We start from the raw sequence: 20,860 nt of genomic DNA, 5'->3' as shown, positions 1-20,860 counted from the left end.
ATTGTATGTCATGTCAACATATTTTTAAAAAATAAAATAAGATTCATTAATTTTAGTATGAGACAGTTTATAGTGTAAAGGAAAGGAATATGATGTTCCAATGCAAGTGTTACCATGATAAACATTAATTGATATTTTGTTGGAAAAAGATGTGAGATATTTTCAATCTTAATTGTCATGTTTACTATATAAATGTTTTATCTTAATCTATATATTATTAATTCAACTATAAAGGTCAAAAGTTTAAATTTCTTCTATTTCGTTATCAATATTTCATTATATAAATAATTGAAAAATCTGTAATCAAGCCTTTAACTTCAAGATTAATAATACAAGTACTGTTTGAATTATACTCATTTTTGGATATTATAAGTTATAACTAATTTGATAATCCTTAGATTGACATTAGTTTGAGTGTTCCAAATAGAAGCTTTTAAGATTATAAGATAAGGAAGCTAATAAACGCCACGGAAAATAGTGCAATGAAATTATGGATTGATATATCTAGGGGCCTACAACCAAGAAGAAAGGAACGGCTCAACGACATGTTTGTCCATAAATTAATGTAAATTGAACCATAGGCATAGGCAAAAGTATTGCACAGTTTCAAAGCTGCTGGGACTTTAACTCCTAGCAAAGGACCCTCCACGTAGAGTGTCGGCAAGAATGCTTTCTTTTTCGTTCTTTCATTCTTTCTTCTTCCTTGTCTATGGGAGCACGGCACGAACTTTGAAAAGGATTGGAGTATAAAAATAGAAAACTTGCAGTAAAAATTGGCAATAACAAACAATGTTGCCTTTGTCGAAACTGAACATTTTTCTTTTTGAAAAAAAAAAAAAAAAACTAACCACCCCCCCCCCCCCCCCAACCCAACAGGACAAATAAGAGGCATGCACAACCATGGCTTCTTCCAAGCTAAAAGAAGAAACATCCCAAAAGCATACATAAAATCTCCATGACTAGAATCCGTCCACGCGAAACAATGGGCAACATAGTTTCATACACTATCAAACTTGGGAGCCAAAGCCTCAAATCTCCTCCACAAAAAATAAAGATTCAGAGAACAATTTACAAACCCAATTAATCATTAAAGGTGCAAATAAAATCAATGGGGAATATATGGCAAGACTGGAATTTGGAAGAAGATATTCACACAAGGTTTAAATCATACAGCCGAACGTTTATAAATCTCACAAACCATAATAAAATATATATACGAGGACAATTAAATCATAAACCAGTGTTTTATTCAATGCATTAAAAAGACGCAATGTATGAGGCTGGTCATGGCCAGTATCGGCCGCAAATAGGGGATATGATTAAATTACTCTCACCACGCTCTTTGTGGACCTGGACCTGTAGGAGTACTCAATCTGTCTAGAACTGCGTTGAAGTCAACAGGTTGCCCACTGTCCTCCATTCTCTGGATTATACTTGCAACATGATCACCCCTGAAACCCATGCCAACCAGTTTTTCAATTAGATGTGAGTGACTTGGATTCCTGGCTGAAACATGGGGGCCTGTTGGAGCCTGAGGAGGAACCTGATGAGATACATTGGCCGGAGGATATCCGCTTTGATTGAAGTGCGGTTGTTGAGACGGATGGTGTGGTTGTTGAGGCGGATGGTGTGGCGGCCTTCCACTTTCCCTATCATACATCATATATGCACCTCCAGATTGTTGTCCAGGAGGCATATATCCCTCACCTGTTGCTGGACCATAAGCATTTTTCACTTGAGGAGGTTGCTGTGGAGCAGAACCACCACTAGCAGCAGCATACCCATAAGGCCCTGCATCCATGCGGCTTGAACCGGGTTGTGGAATAGATGGAAAAGACATTGGCATGGGCATGCTGCTTGACAGCGTCTCGGGCATAGAAGTTGGTTGATTTGGTGGATAAGTAGAAGGGTAGACTGAAGGGGGTGGTGGTCTGATCTGAGGTTGCATAGAAGGCTGTTGAGGAGGTTGTGGCTGCTGAGATGGTGGTTGCGCCCATTGTTGATACTGATTGAATGGTTGTGGTGGAGTTTGACTTAGCTGGGGATTGGACATCTGTGAAACATCTTGAGGTTGTGATGCCCGGTTAGAATCAGGCGAGATATATTGGCCCTGAGCATGCTGGAGATGAGGTGGTTGACCAGGCAACTGGGATGAAGATATGTAGTAAGATTGCTGTTGTTGAGGCATATTCTGAGGCAAAGCTGCTGAAGGGGCTGTTATAGAATTTTGCTGTGGGACGATCTGATGTGGCAAGGCCAAAGCTAATTGCTGGTTGTGAATCTCAGATGGATTTTCATTCTTTTTAGGATCAGAGGCAACTGACGAAGCCCTCTCCTCATTTGACTGTGAATGGCTTGACGAAGATGGCTCTTTCTGTGAGACCTGAAGTTTAGCCAAGTCTTTTTGAGTCTCAGCAAGTTCTTGCTTGTCTCTTATAATCTGTACAGACCTGTGGACCTACAGAAATGCAAGTACAAATTCAATTAAAACATAATCAATCCTCCTGATCAACATTGAATTTTAAGGAATAAAAATGATGATAACAATATGGGGGTTGGAAATGGGTAAGGACAGTCAATGTTCACATAAAGTGCATGATTCAAGAGTCAATAAGTGATAGGTTTAAGTTGCAAAGTCTTTATGATAAGATACTACTTCGAAACTCTTGAGATACTATAAACTCATCAAAGTTCTAAAGTTGTAGCTCACCTCTTGTACATGCTTCTCAAGAGATTTAAGCTTTGAATCTGCCTCTTCATGGTCACGGGCTAAATCAGACCGCATTTCTCCAACAGATTTATCAAGGTTGTAGCAATATAGTTCAAGTTGTGATAGACGTGAACTTATCCCCTCAAGAAAACGCAAAAGGTTATCAGAATGTTTTTTCATGCTGTTCTCAACAGTGGAAATCACATTTTGACTAATGGAATCATCTGCTTGAGCTTGACCATAGGCAGCAGCAGGGAATACAGTAGACATTCTACTCTTGTGAAAATCCTGCTCGTACAATATGTATAATACTTATTATTAAAAAAAAGTAATACATATAATCGAATTCTTATTTTAGTATGATTCAAGAAGACACATAAAACTGATAGATGGCTTATTATAAATCAAAGGCAATTAAAAAGTTCAAAATTATGTCTGGATTAAATTTTTCAAGGCTTGAGCCACAATAAGACGAGAAACAATATTTTTTGCCACTACCAGCTGCTATTGCAGCTTAACAATCCTATAGATTTCTTCATCATTAATTCCAACTTTAAGCATTAATGAAACGTGCTTCTGAACAGCAAACCACTCTATCATGTATCCGTCCATGAACCCATTCATTTACAAGAACAAATAAAAGACCCAAGACGGATATACAAATAAGATACAAAACCCAAACGTAAAAGCAAATGTACTTATCTTCTAGGATAATTATACAAAAATTGATCAAACTCCTTTCACATATGTAGAAGAAGGAGCTTTGTATCAACATTTTAACTCACTAGGTAAGATCATTCACAAGACTAATGACTGAACTTTACAAGATTAAAGCTAAATTGAATTGAACAACTAGTTTCACTCTAAAAGACCGAAAAGCACAAACAATGTTCGCTCAATAATAAACCAGACAGACATATGGTCTAAAACTCAGCTAATGCTAAGGATTGACATGGATCATCATCACCCCTGCCCCGAGTAGTCAAATACTCGATTCTTAAGCTAAAAATAAGCAGCACCCAATGAAACTTAGATCAAAACTTAACTATTAATATAAAAAATCACAAACCCTAATCGCACATAAGAAAGAAAAATCGAAAATTAGCTTCGAATATTCATAACCCAAAACAGGAAACTAGGGAAAGAAGGCTGAGAACAAGCAATAGTACCACGAACCTTGGTAGAATTGGTAATGGAAACGGGATCGGTGTGGCTACCGTTCGAGGGGTCCTGTTTGCCGTAGTCTTCAAATGAGCAAAGGATATCATCAGAACCGAAATCAAACGATTTGGGGGAGGAGTTAGGGCGACCTGCTGAACCAGACGCCATAGATCGCAGTGAGTATTGGAGAATGAAGGCTGAGAATTTTTGGGGGAAGAGAGAGAGATGATTGAGCTTTCCGATTATCGAGACCAAAATTTTTCTTGGATGCCTTCAAATCCAAGACTGTTTATATAGACTTGAGTAAGGTTTTAATTAAAAGAATATTAATTACAAATATGCGAGTCTAATATTCAATTAGGAAAAGGAAATTAAAAGATTAAAAAGAAAAGGAAATTTATTTCATTTGTGAGTTTCCTATATATTATTATTATTATTATTATTATTATTATTATTATTATTATTATTTTACCATAGGAATAGAAAATTTAAGTCACATACCTCTTACTCATATTAAGATTCATTAATTGAAAAAAAAAATAAGAACAACTTAAAAGATAAGTTCAATATTTGAAGTAATACTAACAAAGAAGAAGTTTGTTATTTAAAAGCATCCTATTACGAAAAAGAATTATCCACATTTAATCTTTTAATGAATACAAAAAACCTATATGATAAATACTTTAAAAAAAACACTATATGATAAATGAATTATATGCTTCAAATGAGCTATAAAAATTAAAGCAATAATAGAAGGTCAAGGAAAAGCAATAATAGAATCAAGATGAGGAGAAAAAAGAAACATCCAAGCAAGAAAGTCAGGAGTCATAGATAATTTTTAAAATTAAAAAATAGAAAAAGATCATTTTTCAACCAAATATACTAAGTGATCAAAGAACTAGATAACTATTTTAAAATCTCTCACCCAAAAATTTGAAAACAAAAATATCTTAAATTAATCTACTTTAAATTTAGTTATCCAAATAATAATTTTAATCATCCATCCAACTAGTCAAATCAAGTCAAAAATTGCTTACAAAATACTAGGATATACATGAGTTGCGTAGTTTAAAATATTAAAATTTATCTACAATACAGGTCTAATAACTAAAATCGCATAAAACTAAATTCTTACCTACCAAATATCTATTACAAACTTTATACAAAAAATAATATTCTTAAAAGAAAAACATAAAGAATTCACAAATTCATCGATTCTAAAATATATATAATTTGGATTGGATTGGGTCAACCCAAATTATTTTATTCAACCCTAGACCCAACCCAACCCAAAAAAAAAAAAGAAAATTCAACTTAACTCAACTCAACCTAAAAATAAACTAGCCCAACCTTGTTCAAGTTGTCAGATAATTTAAACATCCTACAAAATATTTAACCAAGACCAAATCTAAAATTAAACTTGAATCAATAGAAGAACAACTATTTTTAAAAAACACGTGGCATTATAATAATTATTCAATACAACACTTTCTCAAATAAAATCTTATTTTAGTTTAACTTTAGTACTTATCTTACTAATTAAGTCTTCATTAGTATTCAATAATCAATATGTTTTAATACTTCTTTTACTCTTCAAATCTAGAATTAGTATGCAATAATTGATACATTTCTTAAGTTCAAATCCCACCACTCCACACGTCATTGAACTAAATAATAACCAATAACTCCAACTTATCCTCCAAAAAAAATTGTCTTGTATTTAACAAATACTTAATATTACATCAAAAAAGAAAAAAGAAAAAAGAAAAATGATACTTGTGTTAATAATCGTAAACAAATAGCATTGCAGGACAACATGTAAATCTATACATTTTCCTTTGTTTTCGGGTGAAAGCGAAGGAACAAGCAAGAGCTACAAATGGAAATTTAGGAATGCAAAAAGTAGAAACAACATCAAGAGGTAATCATCTGGTAAGATTAGAGATGAGGGTAGAAGATATTCATACAAAGTTTAAACTTTAAACATAAAATACAATCAACTTCTTTTGTATCTCGCAAGCCATATTAATATCTATATATACGAGAAGGGAGAACACAGTGGAATCCTAAAAACCAGTCTTTTTATTCAATGCATTAAAAAGACGCAAAGGCTAGGCTGGTCATGGCCGATATGAGCTTCAACATACAAACAACAAACAAACAGGCGACTCTGCTACTAAAATTACTGTCACCATACCCGCTGAGGAACTCCGGAATTACTCAACCCGTCTAGAACAGCATTGAAGTCGACAGGTTGGCCACTCTCCTCCATCCTATGAATTACACTAGCAACGTGGTCACTCCTAAAACCCATGCCGACCAGTTTCTCAACTATTTCGCCATAAGGGTGGTTTTGGTTTTGGTTGCGCATAAAATGCGGATGGTTCGGATTCCTGGCGATAACGTGGGGACTTGATGAATGCTGAGGAATCTGAAGAGGTGCATTGGCTGAAGGGTATCCACTTTGGTTGAAGTGTGGTTGTTGGGGTTGAGGAGGATGGTGTGGCAGTTGTTGAGGTTGAGGAGGATGGTGTGGTGGCCTTCCACTTTCCCTATCGTACATCATATATGAACCTCCCGAGGAAAGCGCAGATTGCGGTCCAGAAGGTAAATAACCTTCTCCGGCTTGTGGTCCAAATGCATTTTTTACTTGAGGAGGTTGCTGGGACACGGTAACACCACTTCCAACATATCCATATGGCACGGTGTCTATGCGGCTCGAGCCTGGCTGAGGAATAGGTGAAAATGACAATTGCATAGGCATGCTGTTTGACATAGTCTCTGGCATAGAAGTCGGTTGATTCATCGAATAAGAAGAGTAGACTGAAGTAGGCGGTGGCCTGATCTGAGGTTGTTGAATAGAAGGCTGTTGTTGTGGAGGTTGTACCTGTTGAGGTGGCTGCTGCTGCTGCGTCCATTGTTGTTGATACTGATTGAATTGTTGTGGTGGTAGAGTTTGACTTAGCTGGGCATTGGTCATCTGTGATGGCAACCGAGAAACATCTGGAAGTTGTTGATATTGGCCCTGGGCATGCTGGATATGGGTTGGTTGACTTGGCAATTGGTTTGAAGGGATGTAATAAGATTGCTGTTGAGGTACATTCTGTGGCAAAGCTGCTGGAGGGGGTGGTGTAATAGGATTTTGGTGTGGGACAATCTGGTGCGGTAAGGCGAGAGCTAATTGCTGATTATTGTGATTCTCAGACGGATTTTCGTTCTTCTTAGGATCAGAAGCAACTGGTGAAGCTCTCTCATCATTTGAATGTGAATGGCTGGATGAAGATGACTCTTTCTGCAAAAGATGAAGTTTGGCTAGGTCTTTCTGAGTCTCAGCGAGCTCTTGCTTGTCTCTTATAATCTGCACTGACCTGTGGACCTACAAAAGAACATAAAGGATAATTTTAACTCAGACGACACAATTTGAAAGACTGTCTTTTGTACAATGAAGTAAAAGTAGTCAAAGAAAGTTGTGGTAACAGTTTGGAGAAAAATAGTTCAAGCATCTGAAAAAGAGAAATGGACGACAACCCAAAATCATATCTCAAATACTGTTTATCCCTTGGATGGCACTATTGGCATCAAGTTAAACGGAACTAAAATGGTAATAACATAAAGATGCTTGGGGGAGTCACTGTTCACGTCAAATGCGTGATTTCCAGATTCAACAAACAAGTGTTGTGTTTGAGTTGGAAACTCATTCAATATTTCTACATGGTCGTTAGAAGTTGTGCATCTCTTGTGTCTATAAATGATCATATAATATCAAAAGAAAAAAGGTTACTATAAAAGTTCTAAAAGCTGTAGCTTACCTCTTGTAGATGCTTCTCCAGAGATTTAAGCTTCAAATCTTCCTCTTCATGGTCACGAAGTACGTCAGATCGCATTTCTCCAACAGATTTATCAAGGTTGTAGCAATTCAGTTCAAGTTGTGATAGGCGTGAGCTTATTCCCTCTAGAAAACGCAAAATATTATCAGAATACTTTTTCATGCTGTTCTCAACAGTAGAAATTACATCTTGTTTTATGGAATCATCTGGTTGACCATAGGCAGCAGCAGGATACACTGTAGACATTCTGCTTTTATGAAAATCCTGCATAAAATTGATGTAACAGATAAATATAAAACTTAATAAGATAAGACAACAGACAGAAACAAAAACTAGAAACATCATTTGATTCCAGGCAAGCTGAAGAAATAATAATCGGCGCAGCCAAATAATCTTATGGACGTTCTTCCTTTGTAATTTCAACTTCAACAATGAGACTCAATATCAGACCAAAAATATAAGACAGTGATCAACTAATTTTTTACTATGCCAGTTCATGAACCCATACACCAATAAGAATGAACAAACATTACAAGCTTGTAACACCGCAGTACAGTTAGATTACAATACCAAAAACGATCATTTTAGGATAATGTCCTCTTCTTCTATAACAACTATTTACAAAAATTGGTTGAATTCCTTGCATCAAATGGAAAACCAAGGAACTGATAGGAATGGTATTAGAGAGTTATTCACGGTATATTAGTAATTAACTATTAGTTAAGTAGTTTGTTAAAGAAGTTTGGTTATAAATACAGTAGGTAGGAATGAGGAAAGAGATAATACTTTGGTGAGTGAATTAGGGCTTGAGGGTGATCTCAACAAATTGGGAGGGTCCAAGGACCTCAAATTACTTGGTCTATCTTGTAGTTTCATTACCATTTATATTCAATATATTTGGATTCTATTAGGAACATCATAACAACAGTCCTAAGCTCACAATGAAACTATCAAAATCCAAGGGAGAAAATGCTCATAAGGACCAAATTATACATAGCTCAAGCAAGATTGAATAACCTTTTTTTTTTCCACTCTGCAGATAGGAAAGTACCAAGAGAATATTGACTTCCAGTAACAAATTCGAAGTTATTTCAAAATGAACCTCAACTCAACCGAAATACACAAAGTTAAACCAATAACTAAAAACATTACAGCCTCATTCGTTGTTCGATAACCATTTTATTTTTTGTTTTTAGTTTTTGAAAATTGTCCATGTTTTCTCACAATTTCTTAACCATGGTTTTTATTTTCCATAAGCAAAAATTGAATTCTTAGTCAAATGTCGACCACAAAAATAACATTTTAAAAACTACCTTTTCTAGTTTTCAAAACTTGCTTGGATTTTGAAAACACTCCTAAAGAGCATAAAACCATACATCGAAACTAATAGATAGAAGTAGTGTTTATAAACTTAAACTAAATGGATATATCAAACAGGACCTACATCATCACAATCCGAAAAGGTCACAGCACGGATCTTCATCCCCAGCCTCAAACAATAATTCCGTAACCCAACCCAATAACAATCATTCATTCACCCAAGAAATTTAAATGTTAATAACAAGTAATCCCCTCGAAAAGACAGACTAGAAAAAAGGCATAAATTCCACAATCCAAAACCCTAATCAAGCAGCCAACAATAACAAATCAAGAAATTTCGTTCAAACAACCAACAAATCATAACCCAAAACAGAAAAAACCAACCGCATCAATATAAGAAGAACTAAAACCAATCTACCTTGCTAGAATTCGCAATAGAGAGATCGCTATGGCTGCCGTTAGAAGATTCCTGGTTACCATAGTCCTCATAAGAACAAAGAACATCATCGGTACCGAAATCAAACCCTTTAGAGCCCGAATTAGGCCGACCAGTTGAACCAGACGCCATGGATCGCAATAGCAAATCGGAAAAATGGGGTCCGATGACGATTCGAAGGAAGATAAAAAGAAAAAGAGAGAGAGTTTTTTCCCTTTTTTTTTTTTTGGAAGTTATCGAGAAGGAAAATTTCTCCTTATGGCTTTTTCCGGGAAATGAACTTCCATTGATTTGTTTCTCTGTAATCTTATAGAAAATGAATTTCGATTATTATTTTATTTTTTAGAAAAATGGGAAACATTTAAGAAACGTTAAAGACATGAGAGGATGGTTTTGTAATAATATATAATGTATATATTTATATTGAGTTGATTTGAAGTGTACGGCCAGATATGAAATTAGTGATATGGGCTCGCCGACCATCTTCCGATTTTGCAGATGAGTCCTTCTATTTGGGTGTATTTTGATTTGTTGCCTTTGTCTAAATTATTGTTGATTAATCAATAATTAGGCTCAATTATTATTCTATGGTTTTGTACTAATTGGTAGGTAGTTATTTATTTTTTGACGTTATTCTCTTTTTGGGATTATATCTTCTAATATTTTCTGCCTACCGATAAACGAACTACCATTTTTTCGTTTGTGATTTTCCAATTATTTATATTTTATAATGTATTTATCCCTTTTTTTTTAATCAAAGGTATAGTTTGGCTTTTTCAATAAAACTTATTTTGACCTTTGCTAGTGTTTTTATTAAAAAATAAAAAATAAAAAATAAAAGTGTCTTACATCCTTTTGTCGATAATTCATTTGATTTAGGTTTTTGAAATTAGTTAAGAATTTAGATATTTAATTAGAAAAAGTTAAAGTGAGTTCATTTATTGGTATTGACATGATCTTTGTCCAGCTCAAAGGTTCAATCTTCTATCCATAGTTGTTATTCAAACCAAAAAAGGAAAAAAAAGAAAACAATGGAAAGAAAAAAATATAATTAAAAAACGTAAGTTTGTGCTGATTACAATAATTCACATAAATTTCTAAATTTTTAAAAATTAATTGATTAATTGATATATTATATATAAATGTGCATTTTAGGTTCAATAAAACCCTAATATTTTAATCTTATGTTTAATAAATTTGTAAATTTTTTTAAATACCAGGTGCATTTTTTTAAGTAGATAAACTTGACATTTGACAAATCAAATGCAAAGAGAAAACTCACTAGCCAAATAGTTAAATTTAAGGCTAAAGTATACTTTTAGTCCTTAAGATTTGAAATTGATATCTATTTGGTACTGAAATTTCAAAATAAATACATTCCTCCTAAGGTTTGAAAAACAATCCTATATTATCCTTGAGGTTGCTTAGATTGTTAATTGACTAACGAAAAATGATGCGGTAGTTAAAAGTGAGTTAGCGAGGTGACTTGGAAAATTTTTATCAATCTAATATTATTATTTTTTAAATAACGTGGCCCCTTTTTTCCCTAATCTCCGTCATCTTCAAGCTTCTAGTTCAAAATTTTGAGCAGATGTACCCAATTCACTCCACAAACAACAATAGCACACTTGGAAAATTCCAATCATGATTTCCAAATCAAAAGAAATTCGAAACAAATTATGAATTTTCTAGTTTCTGTTTTTTCTAAATGGATTTTGAGATCCAGATCGGTGCACCAATGTTGCCGTGGATTGGCTATATCACACGTAAATGTTCTAATTCACCAAAAAATCAAATCCGTACAGAATATTAGAAATTAGTTTATATTTTGGTATAAGTTTGTTATACAGGTAGTTAATGATTAGTCACTGTTGTAATTATACCTATTTTTTTTATTAATAAATGATATAGCAGATTTATTTATTCTGCTTTAATATGGTATCAGAGCAGATGCACCCAATTCACAAGAATAAGGATAATCTAAAACAGGAAAATTTTCTTACGAATTAAAATGAAAATCCCACATTGATAGGGATAACGACCCTCCGATTATCTATACAATAATATAATATTGTTCACTTTGAGTCTAAATCTTTTTTTTTTTTTTTTTTTGATAAGGTAGAAAAATGGACTAGAATCGATGAGAAGAATTTAGAAGGAAATTGAGTTGTTGTGTCTCATATGTGTTAAATAGCAGTGGAGAGGAGGACACGAACGATCACAAACGAACATAAACCCTATTTCAGTTTCATCCAAACGATTTCCTACAAATGAAAATACATGTCCTCCCTTATATATTTATTCTATGATTCTCTCATTATCTAATCAATGTTTGGTCGCATTCTTGACCTAAAAAAATGATTGGTTTCGAATTACTTGTGGCATCGTTTCCATCTTCATTGTGCTTTGCAAAGTGAAGATAGAGAAGATATTTCTCCTTGTTCAAACTCAAATTTGCCGGAGGAGAAATATGTCGAAGACTCCAAACAAGTGAAGGAGAATTTGGGGTTTGATTTTTTGAGTAGTAAAGCAGGGATGGATAACTGAGGTGACTCTATGTTTCCCAATTGTTCAGTGTTTAAGTTGGTGGCATTTAAGTCATATGGGCAGAAAGCATTTCTTAAAACAACTCATCTTCTTTTTCCTTCAAGTCTGTAAATCGTGAAACCCAAATAAAGAGAAAATGAGAAACAACCAATGGTAGGAGAAGAGAAAAAAATGCAGGTGGTCTCAGTGTCAGAGGGTCAACAGTAGTGTGGGTCTCGGTGTGTAGGAGGTTATTGCCGCCATGGGACTATAGTTCTAAGTTCTGAGAAAAGAAAAAAAAAATGCAGTCATGGATCTCGTGGCACAGGTTGGAAGCGTCGGCTGTGAGTTTAGAGTTCTAAGGACAAAGCAACATCTTTGGATTCTTTGTTTGACTATGGTTCTCGTTTTAAGGCCTCTTATGCTTTGGTGTTCACTCGTCAAAGCACGATGATGTCAGAAAATTTACAATGGCAGCAACGGTCGAAGGTTCATCGGAGGAGAGTTAATGAAAATGATGGGGAGGAGTGAAAGAAGAGGAACATAACGAATCATCGTTTAACAGCCACGTCATTTTACCATTACTCAACTAATAGTCTTACTCAACGACTATTTAGAATCATTTATCAATTTTTGGGACTAAAATATTTTGTTTTGAAACTTATCAACTTCAAATTTCAACAACCAAAATTCCATTTTGCCCTAAATTTAATTATGTGATATTAATTATAGAAATTAAGTATACGGTAAATGTCCATCCTATTTACAATAATACAACATTATATCGTTCACTTTGAGCAAGTAGTTACTATTGTTTTTTTTCAGTTTTTTTATGAAAAGTCATTGTTTCTTAATCACTCGATATCGATCTGTTCACTATCATTACATTGAGTAGATATTACTAACTTCACATTATCTTTTAAGAATCAATATGCATAAAATTGTTTACATGTATACAATGGTTTATTGACATGTTTAGAAATGACTTAAAATCCAATAAATCACATTTATAAAGTTCAAAATCACTTTAACATGTTTTAAATCATTCAAAATCAAAATTGATTTTATGAAATTAGTTTTTATTAAAATTAAATATCTAACTAATTTTGAAGGATTAAAAACATATTTTAGAACGAGTTAGAAAACGGATAACCAAACATATCATATATATAAAATGTCAATTAATGTTGAGCTACACTCACAGATAAATTTAAAATACAAAATATCTCATATCCTTATTAGTATACATCATCTAATTTTCTCTTAAAATACACTTCAAAAAGATCAAGGGGACTTTATCAATCTTAAAATTTGAGCAAAACGATGCAACCTCTGCTAACTAAAACAAGACAAGACTCGTAACAATGACACAACAACTCAACTAACAAAATCCAATCCATCAAAACGTTCCAACTTTTATTTCGCCCTAGGAAAAAAGTTGGGAAAGGGCCAAAGTTCCAAGTTTGTGGCAAGCCCATTTTTACAATAGATGGCATAAAAGTAAAGACTTGAGTTTGTGTCTGTGTCTGTGTCAAGGCTTTTTCAAAAGAAGAGGGTCCAAGAGAGAGTGAAGAGAATAGAGAAGAAGCAACAAATAAACAAAGAGTCCAAGGAGCCCCATAGCCAAAGCTCCGGTGACTTGGCTACAATAATTAGCCACTTGGTCGCATATTGGAAGCCATCCGGCGTATGAGTTCCCATTTTTTCCTATTTGCGCCACCGCCAACGCCGCCGCTATACTCGACGTCAGCAACATCGTCATCATCTATTCAACAAAACACGTCGTGCATATTCAACAAAGTATGTACTATCGATTTTGGAGGTAAAAATTTAATTTTTTTTCTACAAAAATATCAAACTATAAATTTCATCTTAAACTTTTAAAATCAAATGTTATATTTATTTATCATATAAATATAATTATTAATAATATTTGGATGCTACATGGACGACAGGCATCCCACTCAATCACAAAATAATAATAATAATAATTAAATAAATCTGGTTTTCATAAAAGAAAATTTTGTGACATAGTATCTAATAATTCATGATAACATAATTGAAAAGTAGATAACCATTTGTAAATTCTTACATTTGTTTTATTTTATTATTATTTTTTAAATACTTTTATCCAAACATGTTATTGTTACAAAAATCCAAGTTTTTAAGATAGTTTCTAGATTTGTCATGCATCTATATAGTACATATACTTAAACAAGATGATTATGGTAATTAAACCTTTTGAGTTTGTTCGAAATAAGTCCACTATCATAAATCTATTTAACGTGAAATTTAAAATTTAAGGTTTATTAAAAATTGGTTAATTATTTTTTTTTTAGTTTTTTTAATTTTATGTTTATGTCTATTCGTCACTTAATTTTAAAAATGATGTAATCAGTTTGTGAATTTCTAATTTTGTGTTTAATTGGTCTTTTGAGATTTTCAATTTTATAATTGCAACAACTGTTTTTTTTTTAGAAAAAAAAAAAAACAAAATTACTATTCATGAATTGCAAGTTTAAGGTCTTACGAAATTTAATTTTAGGTGTAATAGATCAATTTAATTTCATAAATTTCAAATATATCAAACATCTATTAAATATAAAATAAAAAATTTAACGATAAATTAGACATTTTAAGGTCAAAATACCATTAAATATTGATAAACATCTCGGAGACTAAATAGAGGTTAAAAGGAAATTTTGGAAAAACAAAAGGGCACAATCTTGATGGGTTTTGGACCCATAAGGAAAATAATAAATCAGGGCTGTATCGCTAAGTTGGAAGAAGAACAGGGTTCCCCTGTTTTGAGAATTACCACATCGAAACAGAGCACCAAACGCCAAAGCAAGCTCTCCGCAGGAAGAAAAAGCACAAGAAACCCATAAACACTCGCAACAGCATTTGCAATCACAAAATACCTCGAAAAAAAAAATTAAAAAACCTCCAATCAGAAAAAAAAGGGTAAAAAAAAAAAAAAAAAAAAACAAAAACCCATAATCCAAAAAACAGAGATAGGACGTCTCACTTGAAGGACGGTGTATGAGTGTATTTGGCCTCAAAAGACAGAGCAAAAAACCTGGCTTCTTCATGACTTGTAGCCATAACAATGGCAGCAGAAACAGTCGAACCCAAAGCAAGAAGCCTCAAAAGAAGCAAGCAAATTCTCTTGGTTTTGCCCATTGAAGAAATGGGCCAACTCTGTTTTGCTAACTCTGCGAGCGAATCCTCTGTTTTTGGAAGTGATTTAAAAAATGGGAATGAATTTGGGTCGTTGAGGATTCTCAACTGTCATCGCCACCGTCCATTTGGAGAGAAAAAGAACGGAAATGGAAAAAAGGGTTGGTGAACAATGGTGTTTTGGTTTTGGATTTTGACGAACTGCAAAAGAAATGAAGATTTTGGGGCTTCGTTTCGCTACCTTCGAGGTGAGATAGATGGTTCCGTTCGGCTGTTTTTCACCTACTAACAATCAATTATTTTCCCATTGCTGTTTTTGCTTTTAGAAAGTTCTTCTTCTTATTATTATTATTTTAAATTCTTTGATTATATTTGGTTGCATCTAGTTGTCACGTTTTAGTTTTTTCGTGAATTATTAATGTAAAAAATTGGTTATTCTATAAAAATGTTAAATAAATAATAAAAAAAAATAGCGGCTCTTCGTCCACTTACAATTTATGATGTCACAAATTCTTCTCATTTTTTTTGTTTAAAATTTTTTTATGACTAGTGTGAGATGCACAAATAGAGATATATCCATTTTTTCTATGAATAATTCTCGTATAAAGGCGAAAAATGGGAGAAGGAATAGGGAAAATTTTTCCCATAGGCTAAATGGCACGAGAACAGAGAACGTTTTCCGTTCTCGTCCCACTTTGTTACTCTCTTAATTATTTATTATATTAATTTAATGTTGTGTTATTATTGTTATTATATAAATATTCTATTTAATAATGATTAGGTTTGAATTAAACATTTAAATTTAGATTATATATATGAATAATTTGATTGACAATTATTTCATTGTTATTAGAAAATTAGAGTAATTTTTCTTTAATTCAAATTATCCACGTGGAACTAATCATATAAAAATCTTGGTTAAAAATTTAGGCCATGTTTGGTAGTCATTTAATTTTTTGTTTTTGTTTTTGAAAATTAAGTTTATTTCATCTACATTTCTTACAACAAATTTGCTTACAATGGTTGAATTCTCACCAAATTCCAAAAAAAAAAAAAAAAAACTTTTGGAGAAAACTACTTTTTTTAGTTTTCAAATTTTGGGTTGGTTTTTTAAACCATTATAGATAATAAGGGAAGAAATTTAGAGGCAGAAGTAGTTCTCATAAGCTTAATTTCAAGAAAAAAACAAAAAAACAAAATGATTACCTAATCATTTAACTATAACTTTTTCATAGCAATGATTTAAGTTAATTAGTTTTTTACAAGAAAAAATTTTCGTTGGAAACTCAATCCCCATTAATTTCTCAAGGAGAATCTTCACCCTGATCTCAATGGAAAATTGGAAAATTTTGTAAGAAAGGAAAATGAAATGAGGAAGGGTGACGGATATCTTTAAAGACCTTAGAGCATTGCTCTTTTAAAAACAATATGATGTTGAGTTTATTAGTGAACAACGGGAGTAGGGTAGGAATGGTGTCCACTAGTGTTTATTTTCTTCTAAGAAAAATTAGAATTATATGAATGGAAAATTTTTATAGCACTAGAGCTTATAAGCAATAGATAAAAGCATATTCATACCCTCTACTACGTGATAAAATTATATGAGATCTGTTGTATAAAAGAAAAAAAAAATGTGGAAAGATTTAGGATGCTACCAAAAACAAACCATAAAGTAGAATCGTTAAATTTCAACACTCAAACTAACCTAAATACAATCTAATCCAAACTTCATAAACCATAAATATATTTAGTGCAAAATTTATTTTCTTAGTTCTCAAATTTTGAAGAATATGTACTTTTGTACTTGATCAGTTTTTAAAATGTAACTTTTTAGGTATTGAGCTTTTAAGAATGGTTGCATTTGATCCATAAGTTTTCAAAATTAAGAGAGTTGAATTCTGGTTTTTTTTTTAAAACTATTTTTTTTTTTAGTTTCCAGAATTTGATCTGGTTTTTTAAACCATTGATAAAAAGAAGATAACAAATAAACAAATTTGGAGGTGAAGATAGTGTCTATAGGCTTAATTTAAAAAAAAAAAAATCAAATGGTTATCAACGGAGTTTTAGTTTTAATGAATAGGCTTAAAAGACCTTTAAAGTAATTTTTTTTAAAAAAATAATTATATGATATTTTAGAGAGAACAAATCATTTTTAAAATTTATTTTTCTAGTTTAAAATGCTATATAATTATTTAAAAGAACAATAAAAATTATTTGAGAGACCTTTTAAATGTATCTTTAAAAGCTAAAAAGATACATTTAGAAAATTTAGAGATCAAATACACCTCTTTTCTAGAATTCAAGGATTAAAATATTAATTTTCCTAAAACCTCTACCTCGTATTAAAAATCTAGTAACTTTTATATTAAATTAGTTGGAATCAAATTTCAACGTACAGCTATGTATGTGGCGAATATAATTCGACAATAATTAATATATTTTTCTTTTTGTTTGAAGTTGATGATTTAAATCTCTCGACCCCACGTTGGGAAAGAAAATTTCTCCATTTTTGTATGGATCATTATTACTATTTTCATGGAGAGAAGGAAAAATCTGTTGTAAATCAAACTTTCCCATTGAAAAATGACATCTTCATTCATATTTATTGAACTTACATTATTGGTTTTCCCATCATAGTAAATGTCTTGAAAGAAGCAAGATCCGGTGGTCAAGGGTCCACGTATATGCTTCTTCCTTTCAAATGTGGAGGCTTCAAAGTTTAGTTTCATTAATATGCATTGAACTTGGAGTTCCATTAAGCTGAAGCAATCCGTAAGTCTACAGTCTACTCTTCTTGTTTACTTTCGTGTTTAAATTTTATTTTCTCATCGTCTTTTGTTCACTAAAAACCTCTAATAAAATTTGCAAATTAACAAATTTTATTTTCTCATCGTCTTTTAATATTTCTACCAACGCAGTGTGCATAGGCAGAAATCCATTTCTACCCACATTAGTCATTGTGCATCAACATTTTTGCCCAAGCAATGTAAAATGCGATGGCAAAAGCTATATCGATGGCCTTTTGCTCACACTTAAAAACATTGGCAGAGCTTATGAATGCGTCCACAAAGACTAAAATTCTTGTATTGTGAAGTTTCAAAATTCAAAATGTCTATTTTTATTCCTAAACTATTTATAAAAAGAAAAAACAAAAAGTTTAGAGTATGTTGGTTTGCAATTTGGATTCGATTTTATGTTTTTAGATTAATTGAATTCAGCGAAAATATGTTTGACGAACAATCCAAATTCTTTTTTTGAAAACTGTTTTCGAATTTTGTGATACAAATAATGTAAATTTTGAAAACAAAATTTTTATATTTTTTTTGTATCCAGAATTTGAGTTTTAAAATTTAAAATGTAAAATTATATTAAATGAAGATAAAAGTATTTAAAAATATAGTATGTCATGTTATAAACCCATTTCATATCATTTAAAAGCTGAAATACACATACATATATATAAGAGTTAAATTTGGTCCCTATGGGAAAAATCAAAATCAATAAGCACTCTAATTACATTTAATTTGAGTTTAAAACATGCTTTTAAAAATAATTTCACAAGAAGGTTTGTTGAACACAATGCCTTTGATGAACCCTCTTTAAATCCAATTGAGTTCTACGAATTGATGCTTCAATCTTCAAGTAGACCACCACAAAGATTTTCTCTACTATTCTCTTGCAAGGATTGTGTGGTGGAAACACTGAATTGAGCTGATTTTTTATAAGATTGGAGAGGGTTTGAATGGAAGGGCTTTTGCAGAATTTCTAGAGCTGATAAGCTTGCATGAATCCTTGAATTGAAGTTCAAAACTTCAATATATACCTGAATTTCATGCAATTAACACAACATGCCTGATGTCACTTCAATTTCCATTGAAATTGAAGTGGCATGAGGTGAAAGTTTGATTTCCCACTTTCAAATTTAACAAACAATTTTAATTTTATAAATTTTGAATAATTTAATTCAATTAAAATATGATTATCAAAAAATCAATTTTAATTTTAATTTTGTAATTTTGAATTTCAATAAATTCAAATTTAATTAATCAAAATTCTAATTTTGATCGATTGAATTAAAAATTGGATAATTAATTAAACTCATTTAATTAATTAAATTTAATATCAATATTAAATATAATATTACACCTCATATAATATTTAAATCAATTTTTAAATATTTTGAACTCTTCAATTTTGTTTAATTACGATAAAATTAAACGTTTCAATTGTATCGAATACAATTAATAGAAACCCTAATTGAATTTGAACATTTCAAATTTTAAACCCTAATTTCGAATCTTATCAAATTTACTCAATTTACTAATCCAATTTACGAGCTAGTAGAAGGATCTTATGGATCTACAGATCATGAGTTCCGACGATTTGCAATTAATTGGTTAAACTCTTTAAATCGAATTAATCACTATTTGTTAACTACCAAGACATTCCACTATAACTCGATAGTTGGACTCTCCTCATTATAGATATATTTCTGTCCATTTTAACCATAATCGGTAAGTCGATCCTTCACAGGTCGTTCATATTTACAGCTGAGTCAAAAATTACCGTTTTACCCCTGTAAATACATCTTGTTCCTTAAGCTCCCACTGATCCTCTATTAAACAATTGATTTATAGTCCAACTTACAAATCATAACCCTCTCAATCATAAAAGGGAAGGGTCCCATTGTTCAAGACTAGGCATCAGCGCCTTAGAGAACAACCTATATGCTAACCCTAAGTCGGATAGGAGTAAATTCCATATTACAAAACTATGTCCCTAGCTATCTATCTAGTTTTATCCCTAAAATGGGAGGCTTATTGAGCAGTGTTATTGGACTACTCTCACCTATGTAGATCAAAGGATAATCCTGAATAAACAGGAATTCATAGTCAGCTCAGGATTAAGATCGAGTTACCCTCGGTCATGCAATTTGAAATAACCAGTTTTAACAGTAAACGATTGTTATAAAGAAAAATGACTATTTTGAGGTCTGGTCTTATGTAAACTCATTGCACAGGATGCCCCACTCACATATCTCCACATGAATGTGTTGGATTTTATGTCCTAAAACTCGTAGTTTGTAAATTAATAAATATATTTTGTTTTGTTTTTTGATAAAGTTGTTATTGAAATTGTAATCTTGAATCCAATAAATTAAGGTTCCGAGGCTATCTAATGTAATTTGAACTTTATGTAGTGACATAAATGTGGATCAAGTTCAAATATATTGCCAAAATGGTCTATAGTATATGAATAAGGTTGGGCGCCTTATTCTAGGGACACTATGGATGCGGTCCACTTTGTAGATAGTACAAATGATATGATCCTGAATCATTCATATAGAGATATGTGAGTGAGGGTATCCTATGTAAAGAGTTTACATAAGACTGAACCATGAAATAGTCAATTTTTACGTTCTAAATACCGTTTTATGTATAAAAGTGACTATTTCGTTAATTGATGACCTAGGTAACTTAATCGTAATCCTGAGCTAACTATGAACTCCTGTTCACTTAGAATTATCCTTAGATCTGCATAGGTGAGGGCAGCTCAATATCGCTGGCCCAATAAGCCTCCCATTTCAGGGGTAAGATCGGGCGGATAGCTGGGAACATAGGATGCAAGAAGGAATTCACTCCTACCCGTTATAGGGACAGTAGATAGGTTGTTCCCTTTAGTACTGAATCCAGGTCTTGA

At 32.3% G+C, this 20,860-nt stretch overlaps 3 protein-coding genes across 3 annotated transcripts; all 3 read right to left on the bottom strand.

Moving 5' to 3' along the window:
• Positions 1-1,134: 1,134 nt before the first annotated feature.
• LOC120078213 (uncharacterized) lies at positions 1,135-4,199 on the bottom strand. The gene is made up of 3 exons (XM_039032437.2): positions 3,887-4,199; positions 2,711-2,998; positions 1,135-2,458 (listed from the first exon to the last, which is right to left on the bottom strand). The coding sequence occupies exons 1-3, from the start codon at positions 4,037-4,039 to the stop codon at positions 1,331-1,333; spliced, it is 1,569 nt and encodes a 522-aa protein (XP_038888365.1). The 5' UTR covers positions 4,040-4,199; the 3' UTR covers positions 1,135-1,330.
• Positions 4,200-5,787: 1,588 nt separating this feature from the next.
• On the bottom strand, positions 5,788-9,879 carry LOC120077964 (uncharacterized). The gene is made up of 3 exons (XM_039032102.2): positions 9,437-9,879; positions 7,681-7,962; positions 5,788-7,247 (listed from the first exon to the last, which is right to left on the bottom strand). Exons 1-3 carry the CDS (start codon positions 9,584-9,586, stop codon positions 6,060-6,062), a joined length of 1,620 nt encoding a protein of 539 aa, XP_038888030.1. The 5' UTR covers positions 9,587-9,879; the 3' UTR covers positions 5,788-6,059.
• Positions 9,880-13,189: 3,310 nt separating this feature from the next.
• Positions 13,190-15,498, bottom strand: LOC120078404 (CASP-like protein 1C1). Its single transcript, XM_039032676.2, has 3 exons — positions 15,009-15,498; positions 14,799-14,901; positions 13,190-13,745 (listed from the first exon to the last, which is right to left on the bottom strand). The coding sequence occupies exons 1-3, from the start codon at positions 15,161-15,163 to the stop codon at positions 13,512-13,514; spliced, it is 492 nt and encodes a 163-aa protein (XP_038888604.1). The 5' UTR covers positions 15,164-15,498; the 3' UTR covers positions 13,190-13,511.
• Positions 15,499-20,860: the final 5,362 nt, after the last annotated feature.

Source organism: Benincasa hispida, chromosome 5 (assembly GCF_027475165.1).
Source record: "Benincasa hispida cultivar pf3 chromosome 5, pf3_genome.v1.1, whole genome shotgun sequence".
Taxonomy (NCBI): Eukaryota; Viridiplantae; Streptophyta; class Magnoliopsida; order Cucurbitales; family Cucurbitaceae; genus Benincasa; species Benincasa hispida.
Note: the sequence above shows the minus strand (reverse complement) of the source record. Positions and strands in the feature narration are given on the sequence as shown.